The following is a 19,919-nucleotide window of genomic DNA, read 5'->3' as shown; positions in this document are numbered from 1 at the left end:
ATATAGGGCTTTGACCTTCAAATTTTGAGTTGATATAGATAACCTTTGATCCATGTAGGATTAGTTTTTTCATGTGTCTCCTAACATGCTTAGGCAATTGTTAGTCTCCAGATTAGGCCTACGTTTTGCGTAGCCATAACTGTTGAAACAGTAGTTTGTAGTCATCATACACTGAGTACATGTAATTGTAACAGCAGAAATTAAAAAAAGCCCCTGGGGCAATGAATACAAAATTTTGTTTTCATTGCCGTGGCAGAGCGACCGGCGCACAATGGGTGTGCCAATTGACGGGATTTTTGCGCTGCGCGTAGTGTATGTGCCCGGATCCCAAAAAGCGTTGTTTCTGAAGAGGTTATTCGGTTGAAGGGAGTAGTGAGGTTCGAGCTCACGAATCTCTACTATGACTCCCGAAATCCAAAACTTGCAAAGGCTTTAAATACTTTCAACCACATACTAATTTTGATTTATTTTTTAATCTTCTAAATATTTTTGGGTCATCATTTTTAAGCTCCCCCTCCTGCGGAGTGCGGATTGGGGCAAACGTGCAAAAATGTATAGGTATTGTCTCGTAGCTATATTTTATTTTTCTTTAGGTAATTGAATTCACAAAATATCTCTGGAATAAACGCGTTACAGTTTTACAATATACTGCTGATCTCCGTAATGGTAATCTTGTCCATTTCCTGCGGTTTGGCTAGAACGCGTGTGGTCAATTGTGTCGTACCCGCCTCGCTCTATACAGTACATTAGTGTTGCCGGTTAGTGGTTATTTTAGGAGTACATGTCTGTTCTCATTGTGTACCTCAGTTTTGTGGCATTCCTCCAACGACCAGCTCATTGTGTAATAGCAAAGCCCCTCTCTGCGTCATGATGTGTTACATGACACATTCAGCTGGATGGTTGTATAGTTGTAGTTCTAACCCCTGTCCTAGTAGGAAGATAGGTCAATATTTGTATCAAAATAAGAATGCAAATTTTGTCAAGAAATTTTAAATTTACAATATTTTTTTAAAAATACTTTCTCTTTAACTATTATTAAGCTCATAACAATTCATTAATATACCAAATTATTTTTTTTCTAAGCTCTGCAAAATGGTTTAGAAAGAAATAGCAAAATGTTTATTGGAACAATTCGGAAACCCCGATTTCTGCCCTATAACAACAAACCCTAATAAGCCCCGCTACGTACAATTATAGTCCGATTGTATTGGTTCGCAAACCTGTTCGAATACATTGGTTTATAGGTTTATACACAGGTTTATAAGCTAAAGCTATTGCGTTAACGGACAGCTTCTGGCTTTACGCACTTATGTACAAAATATAAATATGTGCGAATTTGAACGAAGGCTTTTTACATTGGTCCAGGTCTTACTATAAGAACTACTGTAAAATAGCTTATTCCCTATATGGGGATTTCGTCTAAACAGACGAAATAAGCGCATTCAAGGTTAACCTTACATGAAACTCTCTCTAAATCCAGTTCACATGACAGTCTATTACAGTATCCAAAGTCAATGATAAGACATAACACACCGTGCTACTGTAGACGTCCTGATGTGTATGTCTGTTGCATCGAAGTATATAACACAACATACTTCGATGGTCTGTTGCAGTGAACGCATAGACATGAGTGTAGCAGTGGAGGCGACCGGCGAGCCCTCGCTCACACTGTGGTCTTACCGCTTGTCCATCATGTAAGTCTACTAGTGGTCTATCATAGTCGGGTAAAGGTAATATATTATTTTAATAAAAATAACTAGCTTCAACTGGAACTACTTAAAAATTAGTTGAAGTACTTTTTATAAGGTTTTAAGGAATTATATCGATATCATTACATTAATTTATGGCTTAGTTTTAAACTTATTTGAATGTGTAAATAAATTAGATCTAGTTTGCTAACAATTTCAACAATTAATTGACCTTAACAAAGTTTAGGATGTAAAGGATATTGTATACAAGTTGCTGTGTGTTGTATAGGACGGTGCGGGTGATGAGCGGGTATGTGGTGATAGTGTATCGTCTCCTCGCCGCCGCCCTACACACGGTGCTACAACTGCGCAGTCGCCAGCCTCTTATCAAAGGGCTCTCCGCCATCATCGACCTGGTCTCCAGTGAGTATATCTCATCCATCATAACTTATCTCTTGATTGTAGTGTTATCCTTGTTTTGCCAAATTAGATTATACGGGACAATGGTATACCAATTTTATTTCGATCTCTATCAACACACGTTTTCAACACCTTTGGTTTTTATTATTGTTGTTCATAAGATTATGGGCGGGTTCATTCTACATCACAATACGTTTTATAACATCGCACTGTCTTTGTTGTGTTTATCAGTTTTAATTATAATTTATTCGTAACGGTCTTTATCAATAGTATGTTTGAAATTTTCTAGTATAATTCCTTTGTATCGTTGAACAGGTCAACAGCTTATTTTTATAAAAATCAAAATACTTACTGTGTTTATACAATTCTGATTTTGTAAACATTGTGTAGTTTCATTAAATATGATTTTGCGATCGAAGAATAAAACAAATAGTTAAACTTGTGTAAACTAGAAGATATCAAAATTATACCTAATACAAATACAGTATACTGTTGAGATTTATTGATGCAAAGTTCTAATATTTATATAGAAAGGGTTTTAGGGAAATCGGCTACAATCTGACAATCTTTCGTACAGTCTACTCGGCTACTCAATTAACTTTCATACACACAATTATACTAGGGAAGACATAAAATTTGTTTTTTTAGCGAATTTCCCATATAGGGAATAAGCTATTACCGTAGTACTCATGGTAAGACCTGGACCCGGGACCGATTTTTTTGTTCGTTTTGAGGTCCCTAGAGGCCAAAAACACCATCCTTTCAAATTCATATATATATATATTTATATATATATATATTTATATATATATATATTTATATATATATGTGTCCGTTAGCGCGATAACTCAAGCAAAAATGATCCGATTTTGATTAAATTTGGTACAAACGTGTAAACCTACGTTTATTCGAACGAGTTCACGAACCAGCATGATCAGACCATGGGAACGGGGGTTTATGGGGGGTTTTATGGGGTAAAAATGGGTTTTTCCCATTTTTGACCCAAAAAACATCAAATTTTGCAATTTCTTTCTAAACTATTTTGTAGAGCTTAAAAAAACAAATAATTTAGTATATTGAAGCGTTATAATGCGCCTAATGGTTACGGAGAAAATTCCAAAAAATTGCAAATTTAAAATTCCCATGTTATTCTTATGGAGAATAAGTAAACTGTTGTAGTTTGCTTGTTTATTAACATATTTTGCCCAAATTTGGAACATGTTTTTATTTCTTACTAACAATTAACATTTTACATAAAAAAACACTTTTACCCTCCCTGTTGCAGCAAACCTAAGTATGTGTTAAACTGATTCTATTTAAATAGGGATAAATGTGATATTTTTAAGGAGACATTTTAGTGTAAATCCAATCAGGCAAATGGAAATTCGCTTAGTCTGCAGGTTTGCTGCGGCGGGGGTATTTAGTATGATGCAAAGTTTATTTGTTATATTTAAAGTAGGCCTGTATAAACAAGTGTACCTGCAATTGCTTTTGCCTTCTGTGATATAGATCATAAAGGGGGTTTTAGACTGCTCTGTAAGCTGGGGAGGACAGGCGGACCCAAGACAAAATGTACCATGAACAATTGAACATACCTAGCTAGTCTTGTGTCGGGGTACAGAATATAGAGTATAGTGTCTGCTCGTAAGTCTAGATGCAAATAGGTTCAACTGAAATCAAACAGTGTGTGCCAGCGCCAGCAGTTATACAGAGTTTTTAAAAGGAATGGTGCAACATATATTTAAATATTGCTAATAGGCAAGTATAAGGAAATTAACCATCAATGACATATAGCTAGGGAGGGATTTTAGAGGTCCGAGTGTTTATTTTTTCTGTTTTATTGTTTTATATTATAAGCACTTACAATGTCATCAACACAAGTGGCAAGTCAAACTAAAAATATAGGCTAGCAGATTACGCCTTTTTATGTTACTAAGAACATTTACTTTCACTAAATTATATGGTACCTTTTTATTGTCTATAGGAAAGATCAACTCAAAGCAATAACTTTAAAATCGCAAAATAACTTGTTAGTTACTGTGGTAAAGTGAGTTGTTTTGTAACATTTTGTACATTCTCCTAAATAAGTCATATTATCAGTACTTGTGAAATCCGTAGATTTGCCACTTACCGTGTGAAACGATACTACACTCCAAGGTTGTTGTGGTCCACGAGATAAAAACTCATATTTTAATGATTTATATTCCGTTTTATTATATATATTTAATGAGAAAATGTTCTATAATAGATAATTCACTTGAACAAGTTAAGTGGTTCAGTTTCGAGATATGCGTAATTTTTAATAAATTGGAAAAGTTTTAACTCAATAACTAACTATGTAATATTTGCTGAACGAGCGAAGCAATGCTATTTAGTTCCTTCAGTTTTCAAATACTGGTCGCCACACTCTTAAATGCTGATCGTTGCTTTTCCATGATAAAGGTACTGGCACTGACGATTGCAGACAATTAATTGGTTAATGATTAAGATCCACTAGACTTGCTAAAAAAATCACATCAACCAACACAATTTTTATTTTACATAATTTTTATCTACCGGGTATCCCAAAGTAAAAAAAAAACCATTTGGGATTTGGTTTAATAGGTAAAAAAATAAAAAAAATAACACTTTTTATCTCTCTTATTAGTGAGATATCCACCTTTTTTCTGTTTTATATTTATTAAAAAAAGGATATCTTTGTGAAATTTGTTATACGAGTTAGACTATTAACAGTTATTGTAAGACTCATTAGCTACGGTATCTATAAAAAAATCATCCTTATTTTTTTCGAAGTGGCCGTTATTTTAAGTTTTATAAATTTAATTACAAATAAATAGCTGATTTCGTGAAGAAATTACAAGGCCAATGCATTTAGCAATTTTAATGTCTATTAAACAACACAAAGTCCAAAAAGATCAATTAATAAATATCTGGAAAACTGTGATCTTTGTTTATAACGGACCAGGCAAAATAAGGCCTAGCTGTGGTTAGGGTAAAAATCGTATTTTCTCTTTTAACTTGTTGTTGTTTGATATGAACATTTCAAATGCAAAATAAAAGTATTATTTTTCTTGATAAATTCAGCTATTTAAAATTTTTTTAGATGTAATAATTAAAATAACCACCATTCTTAACAAACAAAATATTTTAAACCATTTTGTTCACAAATCAATCAACTTTATATACAGTTTTGAAAATCATTGTACCACTAAATTTAGAGTTCTACTGGACAGATTTTATTAATTAATGTTGGAAGCTTAATTCGTGTAGATTTGCAAATAATTAATTTATTTATTTTATAACAATAAAAGTTACTAGTATATATTATTTTCTCCATGACAACAAGAATCAATAAATATCATCTAAAGATAAACAAATAAAACTATTAACAATATCAAATAGCTGATAACTAATTTATATTACAAGCACAGTTTTTTGTAGGAAATTTTATTCTCTTTCAGAATATCACCTCCCACTTTAGCTGATTTCCAAAAGTTACTGTCAAAAAAGCTAAGCGACCTCCAAATTAATAGTTGTAAAAAAATACTGAATTAGAGATAATTTTGTATAACTTTGTACGACACTTAACATAACAATAAACTCATATAATGTTATTAAAAACTTACAGAGAATTTTGAAATAATTATTGTTAAATTTAATTCATCTTACTGGAGACATCAAGGTTATACCACGAGTCGGAAGGAAGTCTTAAACGAGAGCATAGGTTGACTATTACTGTACATCAGATTAAAAGGCCTCTCTCTATTATTAGGAAAATAAAGTGCTGCAAACTTGACCCAAAAAGTTTCCTCCTAGCCAAAAAGTCGGAAGTTAAAAATTACAAGTAATAACAACTTAGCTTTATCTACAAGTACAAGTTAGTAAATTTTATACCACCACCGTTTTGGCTAGGATGAACCTTTTGATGTCGCGTTTGCGGCACTGTACGTTTTTACAATAGAAAACTTTAATTAAAAAAAGTTTTTTATTACAAATTAATTTAATTTAAATTCATCCTATGCTCTGATTTCCTTCCGACTACTTGTGAACCGGCCTAGGTATGATGGAAAACTTATATAATGCTTCAAACAGTAGATGTTTAGGTATTTTTTTAGTTCTTAATTAGGCTATATGCTTCCTTCCACCATGGGCTATATGTGCAATGCTCTATTGAATCATCTGCAAAGGTTAAAAAAAATAAAGTGCCTTTCCCAGACCTTTTGAGGACCCTTTTTATATCTACAGGGTGATTACCGAGAAACGCATGTTTTTCAAATAACGAGTACTCAGGTAATTCAGAGCAAAAAATTTATTTATGAGTGGAAAAACAGTGTACACAATATACAATTTCAGAATAAAATTACTTGCAATTTAGCATTTAAAAATTACATTTCTAACGTGGTGGTTAGAGAACATTGATAATTTTACGGGTCGCCTTCTGCTTTGATACAGCGTTGGAGGTGTTCCTTAAAACTTTCTACGGAATTTGCTAACATATCTCTAGGAATGGCGTTGATTTCCTGGCGAATAGCTTCTTAAAGTTCCTGTATTGTTTTTGGTTTGTTTATGTAAACTCTAGATTTAAAAAATCCCCATAGAAAGAAATCTGGAATTTTAAGACCTGGTGAGCGCTCGGCCAAGTGACACCACCAAAACGTGGGATAACTCTTTTAGGTAATGTTCGCCGAAGGAATTCCATTCTAATGCGAGCTGTATGGACTGTTGTCCCATCTTGTTGTAACCATATGTCATTACGTACACGTTGATGGCGCAGTTCCGGCAAGAAATATTCTTCCAACATGTCTAGGTACCGTTGTGGAATCACTGGAGTCACTGTTTTGCCGTCGCGGCTAGGACTCTCTGAGCTGTTGCAAGGCGCACTCTTTCAACTGCCTCAGGGGTACGAACTGTCCTTGCCAGTCCAGGAGGTTTTCTCTTAAGCAGAGATCTAATTGAGTTTTACATTATGTATCCAACGCAATATCGTGTTACGATCAGGGGTAGCGCCATGCCGTGCAATGTTAAAATGTGTATGAAAGTCTCGCTGAGTCTGAGTGACTGATTCACCATTTGCGTAATATCGTCGCATGACAAACATACGATGCTCAAGATCCCACATCTTGGCAAAAATTGAAACTGCACACTTCCCCCTACACATCGCAACAACTTCCGGCCGTCGTCGAACGATATTCCTTGTGTACTACGAAAGTCAAAAGCATGCGTTTCCCAGTAATCACCCTGTACAACCTAGTGTTATTTATCAGCTGTTTCCCCATAATTTAATTTGGATTTCATAAAATCTACTATCCTGTTCTAACACAGGATCACCATCTTGGAACAGTATAACAGTAACAAACGTGTAAGCATTATCATTGATCCCTCTATATGGTTTAGTGCTACAGCTTTCTTGGTAGAATACCGTACTTTAATACTTTTCAATGAAATGGCGACCATACAAAGTAGGTATTTTAAGCCAAGTATGAATGGAGATGAGTGTAGGATGAGTGGCGCGATCTTGTAGTCTTGTTAGTGACTAAGGCCGACTTATTACTTAGACCCAGCTGTTAATTAATAGCCCATACAGCTAATGGCAACTAAGGAACCTACAGTTTATGGTGGGATCCGAACCACATTTTTGCCTTGGTATATACGAATTGGTCTTATTTTCAGGATAGTACTGCGGATAGTCATAGTTCTCGGTACTGCTATGGTCACTTTTGTCTTGGCGGCCTCCTATGATGCTATGATACTACTGAGTTCAATCGAATGCCCCACTTTTTTAACCAAAATAAACTGAAATATCAAAATGTATGTAAATTATAGTATCTTTTTTGTAGGTTACTCTGTGAATTGCTAATTCAAATATGTTCTTTTGTAATACAAATTATTGGCTACAGACGCATGGTTCATTTAGATATGGGATGTATACTTCAGTATCCAAAAGTCAATAGCCCTATACTTCGGTCCATCTCTTTTGTAGAAGGAGTGCTGTACATGCCAGCAAAGAGGATAGACCCACTGCTGAAGAGCTTGAGAGTGTCAACGCTGCGACCGCGGCCACGGGCCATTGAGGCGGCTCCACAGCCAGAGAAGAGTGTTCACTGTGACGTGCTCCATGACCCAGGCGTCGGACTTCGTCATATGGATGTCATCTTTATACATGGACTTAAGGTATCACTAACGAGTCAGTAGCTGTATGCATTTTAGTACTGGATTGACAGCGATAGCAATCGTAAAACCAAAATGTAATCTTCAATGCAAGGCTTGAAACACTGTGTATAAAGTAACAGCCCATTCATACATGTTAGGATATTTTCCAATAAGGTTTGATTACAGTGTAAGAAGTTCCCATACACAGTGTTGCACAAATCGCTCGAGGTAATTGCATTTTAGCAAGGACTTGTGCCCAATGACCCGTTTTTTTACATCTTGGGCTTTGATCCAAACCGTACTTTTAATCTTTTAATGTGACATTTTTACCATTTACCATCACCCTTGAGTGTAGGATAGTGAATGTGTAAATGCTTATTCACTTCACGACACATGTTCAATGTTCACTAAGAGGTTGGGGTTAAGCCATTTATGTTCCAAGACACCCCAAACTTGCGCTGGATACACCACTGTGTACCAGTACAGGAATTTAATATAATGTCTTTTGGATAGTCTAAAATTATTGTAGCTAATTTGTATAATATTGACTTTTGTATTCTGATCTTCTATCAATAGTCACAGGTATAACACAAACTATCTATATATATTACTCTTTGCCCACACAGGGCTCCCTGGAGCGTACATGGAAGCAAGGACTGTGGGACCTGAAAGGCAGAGATACCAGTGGTCGAGTTTTGCTGAGGAAAAGTTCGTCAGCATCATCCATCAACTATCATCAAGTGAATCATATCCATCGACAGTCGTCAGAAACCAACCTGTCCACCATGTGTGCTGAGGAGGAAGACAGTAAGCCACAGGACAGCAGTGGTGGGAGCAGCAGCAGTGGGAGCAGCAAGAGTGGCTTCTCAAGATGCTGGCCCAGGGACTGGCTACCCCAGGACTGTCCGGGAGTCAGAGTCATCGCACTCAACTACACAACTGACCCCTACCTGTGGAGACCCGTCTGGGTGAACAAACGTTGTCGGTAAACAATCAATAAAAAATACTTCGACTCTTTAAGTAAATTTTTTGGTTAAATAAATATTTACAGGGAAAGTATGTTGAAAACACACAAGATTCAATTGAGATTAAACATTAATTTTACAATTCATGTTGTTAGAGAAATTTTTCTTAATTTTCTGTTTATGGAAAACATAAACATGTGTTTTTCTATGCCATTGGCTCAAAACAAATTTTTGGAAGGGAATGATCTAAACCCTGGTGGCTGGTATTGCTATTAACTATATTAACTATAACATCAACATTATGTTAGACAGCATCATTGATTCGATCATAGACAAATGGCATCAGGGTCCAGAATCAATCCCGCTTGGAATCAAACCAACAAACTTTTATCTTCTTTATTAGATAGCAAAACAAAATTCCTTTTGGTCAGTTAAGTAAGTTATTTTCATTTAGTTTACTATTTTTAAAGCAATAGAGATTACTTCCTTATTAATATTGCTTTTTGCTCTTTTTACAGGACGTCAATGAACGACCGAGCCTGGGAGATGATGCAGCACTTAAGTGAGCTTGGCGTGGGAGAGCAGCCGATAGTCTGGGTCGGACACTCCAAGGGAGGACTTTTCGTCAAGCAGATGCTAGTGCATGGTGAGATTGGGCTAAGTTTGGCTTTTGTGTGACTGCTAGCTTTACGCCACTCATCCTACACTCATCTCCATTCATACTTGGCAAAAATACCTACTTTGTATGGTCGCCATTTCATAGAAAAGTATAAAAAGACTTGCTGCCTCACCTTAGTACATTTTTTGCTGGTACTTTATTAGAGTGCTATTGCCTGAATTAATTCTGACTACTAACTGACTATTAAAATCTGACTTCTTTAAATTCTATGATTAGTTTGGTATATTATTGAATTCTTACAGAAAAAGAAGGGAAACAAAAGACTGATTGAATAACAACGACTGATTGAATAAAAAAGCATTGTGAAATAACAAAATTAGAATAATTGCTGCAGACAAGCCATATTGGCTTTTGTGGCTTGAAATTGTATGTGTGTTGTAAATTTGTATTTTTTGGAGAAAAAAAAAATCTGAAAAATTAAATACATTATGCGAATTAATGGAATGAGCATTTATTGTTGTAAAATCAATAAAGTGGCTTCCATCTTTAAAATTGGAAAACACCCTAGGCTACCTCTTTAATGCTGTAGTCTAGTAACTCGTTTGTTTTTTATTTATATTTCAAATTCTTTAAATTTTGAAGATGTGTTACCTGATCTATCTTGAATTTCTAACCATTAAGCATTGATTATAAAAACTATACATACAACTTCCCTGAAAAAATAGCTCTGCTACACTTTTACATATTTTGATGTTGTCAGTTGACAACTAAATAGAGTTTAATGGACAGGGCTGCAGTTATGTCACATTCAAGTTTCAATTTAATCCCAAACCTTTCAAGAGTACTGGAAATATCCCTAAAATAACCACTTTAAATTAGCATAGTATCTTTTCTTTCTTTAATTAATTTTGAATACCAACACAAAGTTTAAAAGTATTTACCAAACCCAAACACCTTTGAAAGATGAATAAAGTAGCAAAATACCAGATCAGATGAATATGAAATATAAAACATGTAATACAATGTCATACAAAAAACTATAGAGAGTATGCTCTTTCACTGACGATCCAGTAGCTATTCAAGTAGCTACAAGACATTTGACTGTAATTGTTTTTTGAGGCTCTGAAATATGGGCCATGGGAGCCAGTACGTGGTAGCAAGCCTGTATAAGATGCAACTTCCGAACTTCAACAGGATTATGTGGGTAGTTTAAGTTTTAATCCTTTCTTTAATGGAGAAATGAGAGTAGTTTGTTGGTATTTTATTTCTCAAAAACATGTCAGGAACGGATAAAATTTGCTTACAGCTTGTGATAGCAGTGATCCCAAGATGGCTGCCCTTGGACAGCAGAGTCGTGGCATTTTGTTCTACAGTGTGCCACATCGAGGCTCACCCCTGGCCAACCTCAACCTGCCTCTGCTGCGACAGTCCATAGAACTCACAGAGGTCCAAAAAGGTACACATCTCAACATTTGAATCAATATTACGATAAAGGGATTAGTTATGGGGCAATGAACTCTGTAAAAATATTACATTCTTTAAATATAAACAACCAGTGAGTAGTGAATTGCAGGCCAGACTTTTTTCCTTTGGGTAGGGTAAACCATTTTGGACTTTTGATCTCAGGCCGAAAGGCCCAAATCTTTTATTCCGACCGAAATCGAGTCACTTTTCAAAGAATTTATTTAAATAAAATATTAATTGTAACGGTACAAATGGTTTATACTATACTAGCCAACCCGTACAAAGCATTCGCACTGAATCCTTCTCAAATCCTACTCATTGAAGTAGGTACACAACATACAGTTAATACTGCGTAGTGCATCGTTGATTTAAGTATGCATCCTTACTTCAAGAATAGATGTGGGTTTACATTTTAGATGATTAACTTTTTTAAATGTAATGTTAAGTTATTTAATTTTTTACGTGTTAACAGGAACACTATGATTGAAGTAATAATATAGCCATATACGATTTTTGTGTTGATAGCTTTGTTTTTACACAGACATATAGATTTCACTGAAAAGCCCAACCTTGACAAAGCCACAACCAACTGAATGTGTAAAAAACGGGGTCCGGCACGTACAATGCTTCCTTCGTTAGCGTCTGTCCATCCCATGTGCCTTATTTAAAGTCATTTTAAGGGAAATTCCTTGTTAGTCAGTTTGAAAGGATTACGGACAATTGCGTAGAACAGTATGACAGTTTAACCGGAGTCAGCCAACTTCGCTTTGATAGTGTAGGTGCCCAAAAGAGCTACAAACAATCTTGGACCCTAGGTTTCTCATCAACTCGATAGAGTTCTTTTTAGCACGGGTTTATGAGGTGACAAAACTAAAGGGCTTAATGAGTTCAAAAACTCTTATGGATACAACAGAGCATTACTTGGTAATGAACCGAATAAAACTGATATGAAACCTTATCATCCTGTCGGTAACATATTTGACACAGCATAACCCAAACCAACGATGATTTAGGACTTTTTATTGAATACCTGTAATAAAGAAAAGATGAGAGGTGATGTTTGACAATGGAATTCTTAAATCCAAATAGAATGGTTGTTAGGTATGTCCAAATGAAGGCTATGTCGTTAATAAAGAAATATAATAGCTAAAGAATCCATGCAGTACTTAATTTTGAATTGTTGTCGTTTAGACTTCTTTAAAGTGAATAGTGTGATTTCATCTCCGGGGTTATTTATAGTAGAAAGCACAGACTATGTATGTTGATCATCATCGATGAAGTAAAAACAAAAACACCCGGAACTGAGAAGTAAATATTCGTTTGTTTTGATTAATTTAATTCGCATGTTTCAGCTGATCAAATAACGTAAATAAACATTCAAAGTTTTAATTACTTGCAGAATTATGTATAACGGATAGTTTTTTTACGAAAAAATACTGAAAACGAGTGATTTGTAATATTTTTCAGATAGTAGGTAAAAAATCTTTAAAATGACAGCTCATTTATGAAAATTGGTGAAGAAATAAGGAAGTTATGGCCTGCTGAAAAAAAAAAAAAACACTTTAGAAATTATGATATATAGATTCTTCATAATTTTTGTCCTGTAAAAATATTATATTTCTGGAAGAATCATTTGTTTTTGTGTTAAAACAGATCTATTAGTTTTTTCTATTAGTTTTAAGTATTATATTTAACCATTGACAATTTCCTGTTATTATGATGTACTGACATGCAATTTCAATAAATAAATAAATAAATCTTTCACTGTCCATAAAGATCATGAACGTCTTCCACAGTCACTGAAAAATCATAAACGTCTTTTGCAACAGCATTACAAATCTTATCACCCGCAATGGTGGTGAAATCGTCCCGGTTTGATCGTGCATTTTCACAGATGCTTTCTGCAATCGCAAAAAATGCAATCGCCTGAAAATTATTTCTAACCCTAACCGATCCTTCGAACCATTTGTTGGCCCTAAAATACAGGTGGTCCGCAGATCCCTCGCAGTAGTAACATTAGCATTATACCAGTGATAGAGACCAAAATATGTGTTTTTGACTTTGTACATTATGTGTCTTTCTTTTGTAAATTCAATATATTTATATTAAATGTTGTTTAGATTCGGCACAAGTGACAGCTCTCCACCAAAAGTTCCGTGAGCTGCTTGAAAGTCAGCAAATCACTGTGGAAGTAAGAAGCTTTATTGAAACAACCCTCACACTCATGTCTCTTGTATATGTTCGTATCGTCAGCGTCGAATCAGCAGGTTAGTTTAAAATGTTCTATGATGTATTTTTCCTTAAAAATTCCTTAAAACGGTTTTTTTATAAAACATTGAGTACGAACCACGAATATACTTGAACAGAACCGGTATGGATCATAATCATAAAAAATGACGTTTTTGGCCCGACACCTAAAATAATCCTACACTAATAGCATTAATTAACATATGGTTTTGTTTACTTTCTTGCCAAAAACCTCATTTGTTTATGTTTATTGCAGATTTTATACGCTATTTATTTAATGATCATTTTTTATAACTTTTCCCAGACCGGACAAAGGATTACTACTTTCAGTTCTTTAATGTACACAGACAGCATTTGTTCAATGTACATCAATACAAACAGTTATAACATAAGCATATGATAGGTTATAGTTTATTAGAATAGGCAAATTTTACGTACCCTAACACTAAAATCACAGGAAGTTTTGAATATAATATTGAAATTGAAATTTTTTTGATTTATAGATGCTGAAGTTGGAGAACTGTACGGAGTTCCAATCGACCACAGAAACATTTGCAAACCCAGGAGTAGGTAGGTGATACTTTCATCTCAACTGCTGTCATTGCTATTTTTTTGTTAACTGAAACTTTCTGCATTTTTACAAAAGCAAAAATGCAACATCCGAGTGCATAAAATAAACATTTATGGAATTACTTTAGATTCTGTACACATGAGAGAGTTGCAACGCACGTTTTAGAGTAAGGGGAAGTAGGTTTTATGTATGTTTGTTGTGTATTTACTTCTATATACAATAAACTTACCTCATGGTAATTACGAGGTTCTTCTCTGTTGAATCCAATCCCTAACTTCTCGCAAGGTGCAAGACAGACCTGAACTTTCGTTAAATAAGCAATAACGTACCAGTAATTAAAGGAATATTTATATTTTACTCAAGAATCCCCAGAATAAATCTGACATGTTTAAGGAAATACTATAGAAAAACTACCATTAGACAAATGATAATTCGCTTAGTACAAGGAAGGTCGCTTAGGTTGCTAAAACGGGGTATTTTTACTTTTTTTTGTTCTTTATATCTACGTTGCAAAGCCCAAACAAAAACTACCTCTTCGACTTTTATGGCTTGACTGGGACGCCATGAGACACTTGATCCAACACGCTGTCATGTGTACGCAAAGGCTTATCTGAATCGCCTTGCAAATGGTGTTGTAACCTCCATGTGTACAAAGCCTTAGTGAGTCGTTGGCTCAGTGGGTAGCGCCACGGACTTCAGGCCTAAGGCAGCGATATCGTGGATTCGGATCTCCGTACCTGCCACTACTTTTTACCAGTACAGTTCAAGTTCACCCTTGTACTAAACCGGCTCACCCTTGCTTTACTGGATACGTGCCATGGCACAGGTCCATAGCCTATGTTTTTTTTTTTTTTTTTAGGGTGAGGAGGGAAAATGCTTTTACGCACACAGGTAGCCAGCCTGTAGTGTGAGACTCCTGAGTTTATCACAGACTACTCACTAAAAAACACCCTCTACTCTGTTGGACACAGACCTGGAATTGTTTGTCACATTACTTCAAGTCAGGCCAACATGTGACCTAAGCCCACAGGGCTCGCACCGTTTCTGGCATTATTTATTTTTTGACCTACACCGCATCCCGGTCGAGGTCAAGCTTCTTGGCGCGGAGAACACCCTGGATGTAAAGTGACACACAGGTCCAATTGTCCTCACCCTCCATCATCATCGGTATGACCGTGTCCACCGACAGCAGTCCTACGAACTGTTGAGCCTCTAGGCGGGGCCTTTCCCAATCCTGGCAGTGGAAGAAAGTGTGTTCCACGTCATCGGGAATGCCTGGGCAGTATATGCAATCGGGTGACACGGCTTTGCCCATCCTGAACAAGTACGACCGGAAAAAGCCGTGACCCGTCAGAAATTGGGTGAGGTAGAAGTTCACCTCTCCGCACCGCCGATTAACCCAAGGTTGGACCTGTTGTATCAGTCGCCTGGTCCAGAGCCCCCTTGTCTCCTGTTCCCAGCTCTCCTGCCACAGCTGGAAGGTCCGGGTGCGTTCCTCAATACTTGCCTGGTCCTCCCCACGGCGCTGATAAATTGCCTTCCTCTCCGCCGCCAAAAGTTTGACGGGGATGACTCCAGCAACCACCAGGACGGCGGGTTCGGACACTGTTCGATAGGCAGATGCTACCCTTAGTGCTGCCTGACGCTGCACTCGGGCGAGCCGCATCCTATATACCTCCTTATTGAGAGCGTCTGCCCAGACCTCCGCACCGTACAGGAGCACTGACTGGACCGCAGACATCAACAGCCTTCTGCGGCTGGACCGTGGACCTCCGACATTGGCCATTAACCGACTAAGGGAAGAAACCATTTTAGCGGCCTTGTCCGCCGTACGGGTGATCTGGTCTCGCCAGCTGAGCTTGCTGTCCACCATGACCCCAAGGTACTTTGCGGCACGAGTGGTTTGGACTTCAACGTTCCCCACCATCAAAGGCACGATGGTGTCAATCCTCTTTTTAGTCAGAATGACAATCTCAGTTTTGCTCAGAGCGAGCGAGAGACCATGTTCTGCCATCCATGCGTTAATGGTTCGCATGACTCGATTTAGTTTCAGCTGGGCAAGCTCAATGCTACGTGCAGCTATTAAAGCCGCAACGTCATCTGCATACCCAACTAGGACAGTTTCCTCAGGCATATCGGATCTCAAGAGGCTGTCGTAGGCGACGTTCCAGAGGTCCGGGCCCAGTATGGATCCTTGAGCAGCACCAGAAGTTACATCCATCGTCCTGGAGCCTTCTGTAGTGTCGTAAATGATGAGGCGGTACCGGAGGTAGTCCTCTATCATGCGCATGAGGTATGCCGGGACGTGGAAAGTGTTCTCCAGTGCGTCGAGCATATCGCACCACCTCGCGGAATTAAATGCATTTCGCACATCAAGTGTTACAAGCAGCACAACCCGACGAGAATAGTTGTTAAACTCCTCACCTCTCATTAAGGCTTGCTTTACCTCCTCAATAGCGTCAACCGTTGACCGTCCCTTCCTGAAACCGTACTGACGAGGGGATAGATTCCCTGCAGCAACCACGGCTGAATTCAGTCGGGAACGGATCAACTTTTCCAAGACTTTCCCAGCAGTGTCCAACATACAGAGAGGTCTGTAAGAGGAGGGTAGGTCTGGGTTTCCTTTTCCCTTCCCCACGAGCACAAGCCTAGCTGTTTTCCAGCAGAAGGGAAACTTCCCCTCGGCCAGACAGGCATTGTACGTGCTCAAAAGGATTTGTGGGTTTATTGAAAAGACTTTCTTCAGGGCCTCACCAGGTACCCCATCCGGTCCAGGAGCCTTGTTGTTCTTCAGGGACAGAACGGCCGCCTCCAACTCCTCGAGACTGAAAAGCGGTACGTCGTCCACCCTTCCGAACTCCCGCAATGGGCGCAGTGTGTGAGTCGGGAAAAGGGACTTTACGATCCTCTCCATAGAGGCCCCGTCCATAACGGAAGGTGGAGAGCGGGTGCCAAGCTTCTTGGTTACTATCTTGTAACCAAGGCCCCACGGATCGGAATCGACATCGTCCCTTAATTTCTCCCAGCAACTGCGTTTGCTCCGGTTAATGGCCCGGCGAAGAGACTTCCTAGCCACCTTGTAAGCGTCAGACTTAAGACGTCTATCTTCAGGTTCTCTGGCCCTGGTAGCAAGACGTCTGGCTCTCAATGCTGCCCGTCGTAGTTCTGCAATCTCGGTTGTCCACCAGTACACAGGTCGCTTATCGCACCGGGATCTCCTGCGAGGCATTGACTCTTCGCAGGCCGAGACTATCAGCCTCATCACTGATGTCTCTGCGTGAGCCACGCCAGATGCAGCAGGTACCACTGGCTCTCCCCGTAGTATGACTTCGGTGAATTTGGCCACGTCCAGCTTTTTGGTGTTCCACCGAACGGGCACCTGCCGAGACACGGTAGCTTGTCTCTGATGACTATCCATGACATCAAAAATGATGTACTGGTGGTCACTGGCCGTATAATCCTCTAGGACTCTCCAGGCTCGTATCCTCGGCAAGAGGGACTCAGATGCAAGCGTGATGTCTGGGATCGTTCCCCTCATTCCGGGACGCTGGAAAGTTGGCGTGTTGCCCTCGTTTATGACAACAAGTCCAGCCCTGGCAGCAAAGTCCAGGATGTACTTCCCCCGGGAATTAGTGAGAGTCATTCCCCACTCGACAGCCCTAGCATTGAAATCCCCCGCCACGACAACGTGCCCGGCGGTATCGCGCACGCTCTCTTCCAGGCGGTCTATCTTTCCACGAAAGTCACGGATAGCCTCGTTGGGGGTGAGGTATACACTAAAGTAAGTGACATCCCCACACCGGACCCAAACGAATCCTCGGCCCTTCGCGTGACTCCTTACCTGCACTTTAGCTGTATTACGAACCCAGAACGCAGCAGTACCAAGTGTATCGGGAAACCAAAGAGATGGGTCCCTGTCCCGGTACTGGTACTGTTCGCTGACCAAGAGCGCGTCAACACCGTGTTCAAGGGCAAGCTGACTGAGAAGCGCGTCAGCCGTCCTGGATCGATCTACATTGCACTGGAGGATCCTTATCTTCGTGGTTGGGCTTTCGCATGTTGTAGTGCGCCTTTAAATGCACTGCACTGCCCAGACCCAGCTATATGTTTAGCGTTTTTATCATTGAGGCCTTTCTCCTTACAGAGGAAACAGGTCTCAACTTTACAGTCCCTACGAGTGTGACCCACCTCCCCGCATCGAAGGCAGTTCTTGCCTCGGTCGGGCCCTTCGCAGTTTCGGGAGGAATGGCCGAAATCAAGGCATTTAAAACACCTCGTTACTTCCACCCTCCGTCTCAACCTGCAATTAACCCATCCAACCCTCAAATGCTGGAGTGCCAAAACCTTACTGGCGTTTGCGTCTGCCATTTCGGCGACCGCCATCCGCTGTTGACTCCGGTTTGGTTTCGTGAGCCACACCCTCAGACTAGCAGTTTGTCCGGCAAGCTCGGGGACAGCTTTTTTTAGGGCATCGATGACGTCATCCTCCGTTGACACACAATCCATATCCCGAACCTCGACGGACGTCTTGGGTTCGAGAGCACGAACGGTGACCTGACCTTCCACAGCTGCCTTTAGTTCGGCAGCAAAGGCGGCTTTATCTTTAGACTTACCCAGTTCGAGGAGGACGTCCCCGTCCCGGGTTTGTCTAATCGACGGTACAACCGTGTCGGTTTGCTCTGGCTTAGCCTTGGCCTTGATAACACCCAAGACTTCGGCGAATGATCTTCCCTCCAAAGGCTTGACCAAAATTGCCTCAGTCCTGGGCTTTTTGGGCCGCGACTTTTTAGCGAGTGCCGAGCCAGGCACAGCTTGGGCCACGCCGGTCGACTGCGCCCTCACTGCCACATATGTCTTGGAGCCGACTTCCGCGTGCCTCAATTTCCTCTTCTCCTTTTTCGTAAGGCGCTTTTCCCACACAGTCCCAGATGGTGTTTCTACGACTGACCCCTTTCGGGAGCTACCCTCAATGGGTGTCGCAGGTTGCTGTGGCTGTTGAGGTTTCGCTGGAGCGGCAACTACGTCAGAGAAGGACCTAGAAGTCTGGGTCGCCTTGACCTTAACTTTAGGCTTTGCTGTCTGAACAACCACTTCTCTTTTTGGAGGGCTTTCTGATGTAGGCCTCCTGCGTTTCTTGGAAGGTCGCGCATTGTCGTCAGGTAGGGACACCACCTTCTCGGCGATTCTTTCCATGGCCGCCTTGCTCACCAGCCGGCAGGCGAAGACAAAACCAAGGTCGTCCTCGAGCTTAGCCATACCATTTTTAACCACTTGGTTAACTCCTCTCTGCGTCTTAAAGGTTTCAAGCATTGCCTTTATGGTCTGCTCCATGTTTCGAAGCCGGTTTTCAATGTCATTTTCTGCGTCGAGATATTGCTGACGCAGAAGTACCATTCCCGACACTTCCAAATCTAACGCTGTTGTTAGGGATTCCTCCGGCATCCCTTCACCAGACTTAGAGGGTGGTCCACCGTTTCCTTCTCCACTTGTCAAGGGAGATCCCAAAGTCAAGTCTTTTGTACACCTGAAAGATGCAGATGGAGGGGACGTCTTCACGCCTTTCAATGTTGGCGATCTCTGGACCTTGGAGCTTCGCCCAAAAGGGTCTCGCTCTACTTCCGACTTCTTTTCTTGCTCATTCGAGCTACTTATTAAAGATGTGTTCAGGGTATTTGTTATAAAAGCCATCTTGTGTTTACCAGCGCATCGTGCGGCAAGGGGCGGCCCGGAATAGTCAGGAACGGGTATACCCTCGGGGACAGCGCCCCTACCCCAGTTCCCCGAGGCCCAACCTC

The 19,919-nt window shown here is 39.6% G+C and overlaps 1 protein-coding gene across 3 annotated transcripts in view; it reads left to right on the top strand.

Annotated features, from left to right (window-relative positions):
- The window catches only part of LOC128986175 (protein SERAC1), a 38,786-nt gene that overhangs the window by 12,596 nt on the left and 6,271 nt on the right, over nt 1–19,919 (top strand). For 2 of the 3 annotated variants that reach the window (XM_054406366.1, XM_054406375.1), the window contains exons 2-9: nt 1,614–1,694; nt 1,978–2,111; nt 8,089–8,279; nt 8,885–9,243; nt 9,742–9,869; nt 11,149–11,298; nt 13,427–13,573; nt 14,057–14,123. In XM_054406366.1, the coding sequence (XP_054262341.1) occupies nt 1,614–1,694; nt 1,978–2,111; nt 8,089–8,279; nt 8,885–9,243; nt 9,742–9,869; nt 11,149–11,298; nt 13,427–13,573; nt 14,057–14,123 (1,257 nt within the window). The remainder of the gene's footprint in view (nt 1–1,613; nt 1,695–1,977; nt 2,112–8,088; nt 8,280–8,884; nt 9,244–9,741; nt 9,870–11,148; nt 11,299–13,426; nt 13,574–14,056; nt 14,124–19,919) is intronic. The other variant, XM_054406383.1, reaches the window with a different exon arrangement.

The sequence above is a fragment of the Macrosteles quadrilineatus genome, unplaced genomic scaffold (assembly GCF_028750875.1).
Source record: "Macrosteles quadrilineatus isolate MER2022 unplaced genomic scaffold, UCM_ALF_1.0 Scaffold_1__1_contigs__length_201487025, whole genome shotgun sequence".
Taxonomy (NCBI): Eukaryota; Metazoa; Arthropoda; class Insecta; order Hemiptera; family Cicadellidae; genus Macrosteles; species Macrosteles quadrilineatus.
The sequence above is the reverse complement of the archived record's forward strand: the minus strand, read 5'-3'. Positions and strand labels throughout refer to the sequence as shown.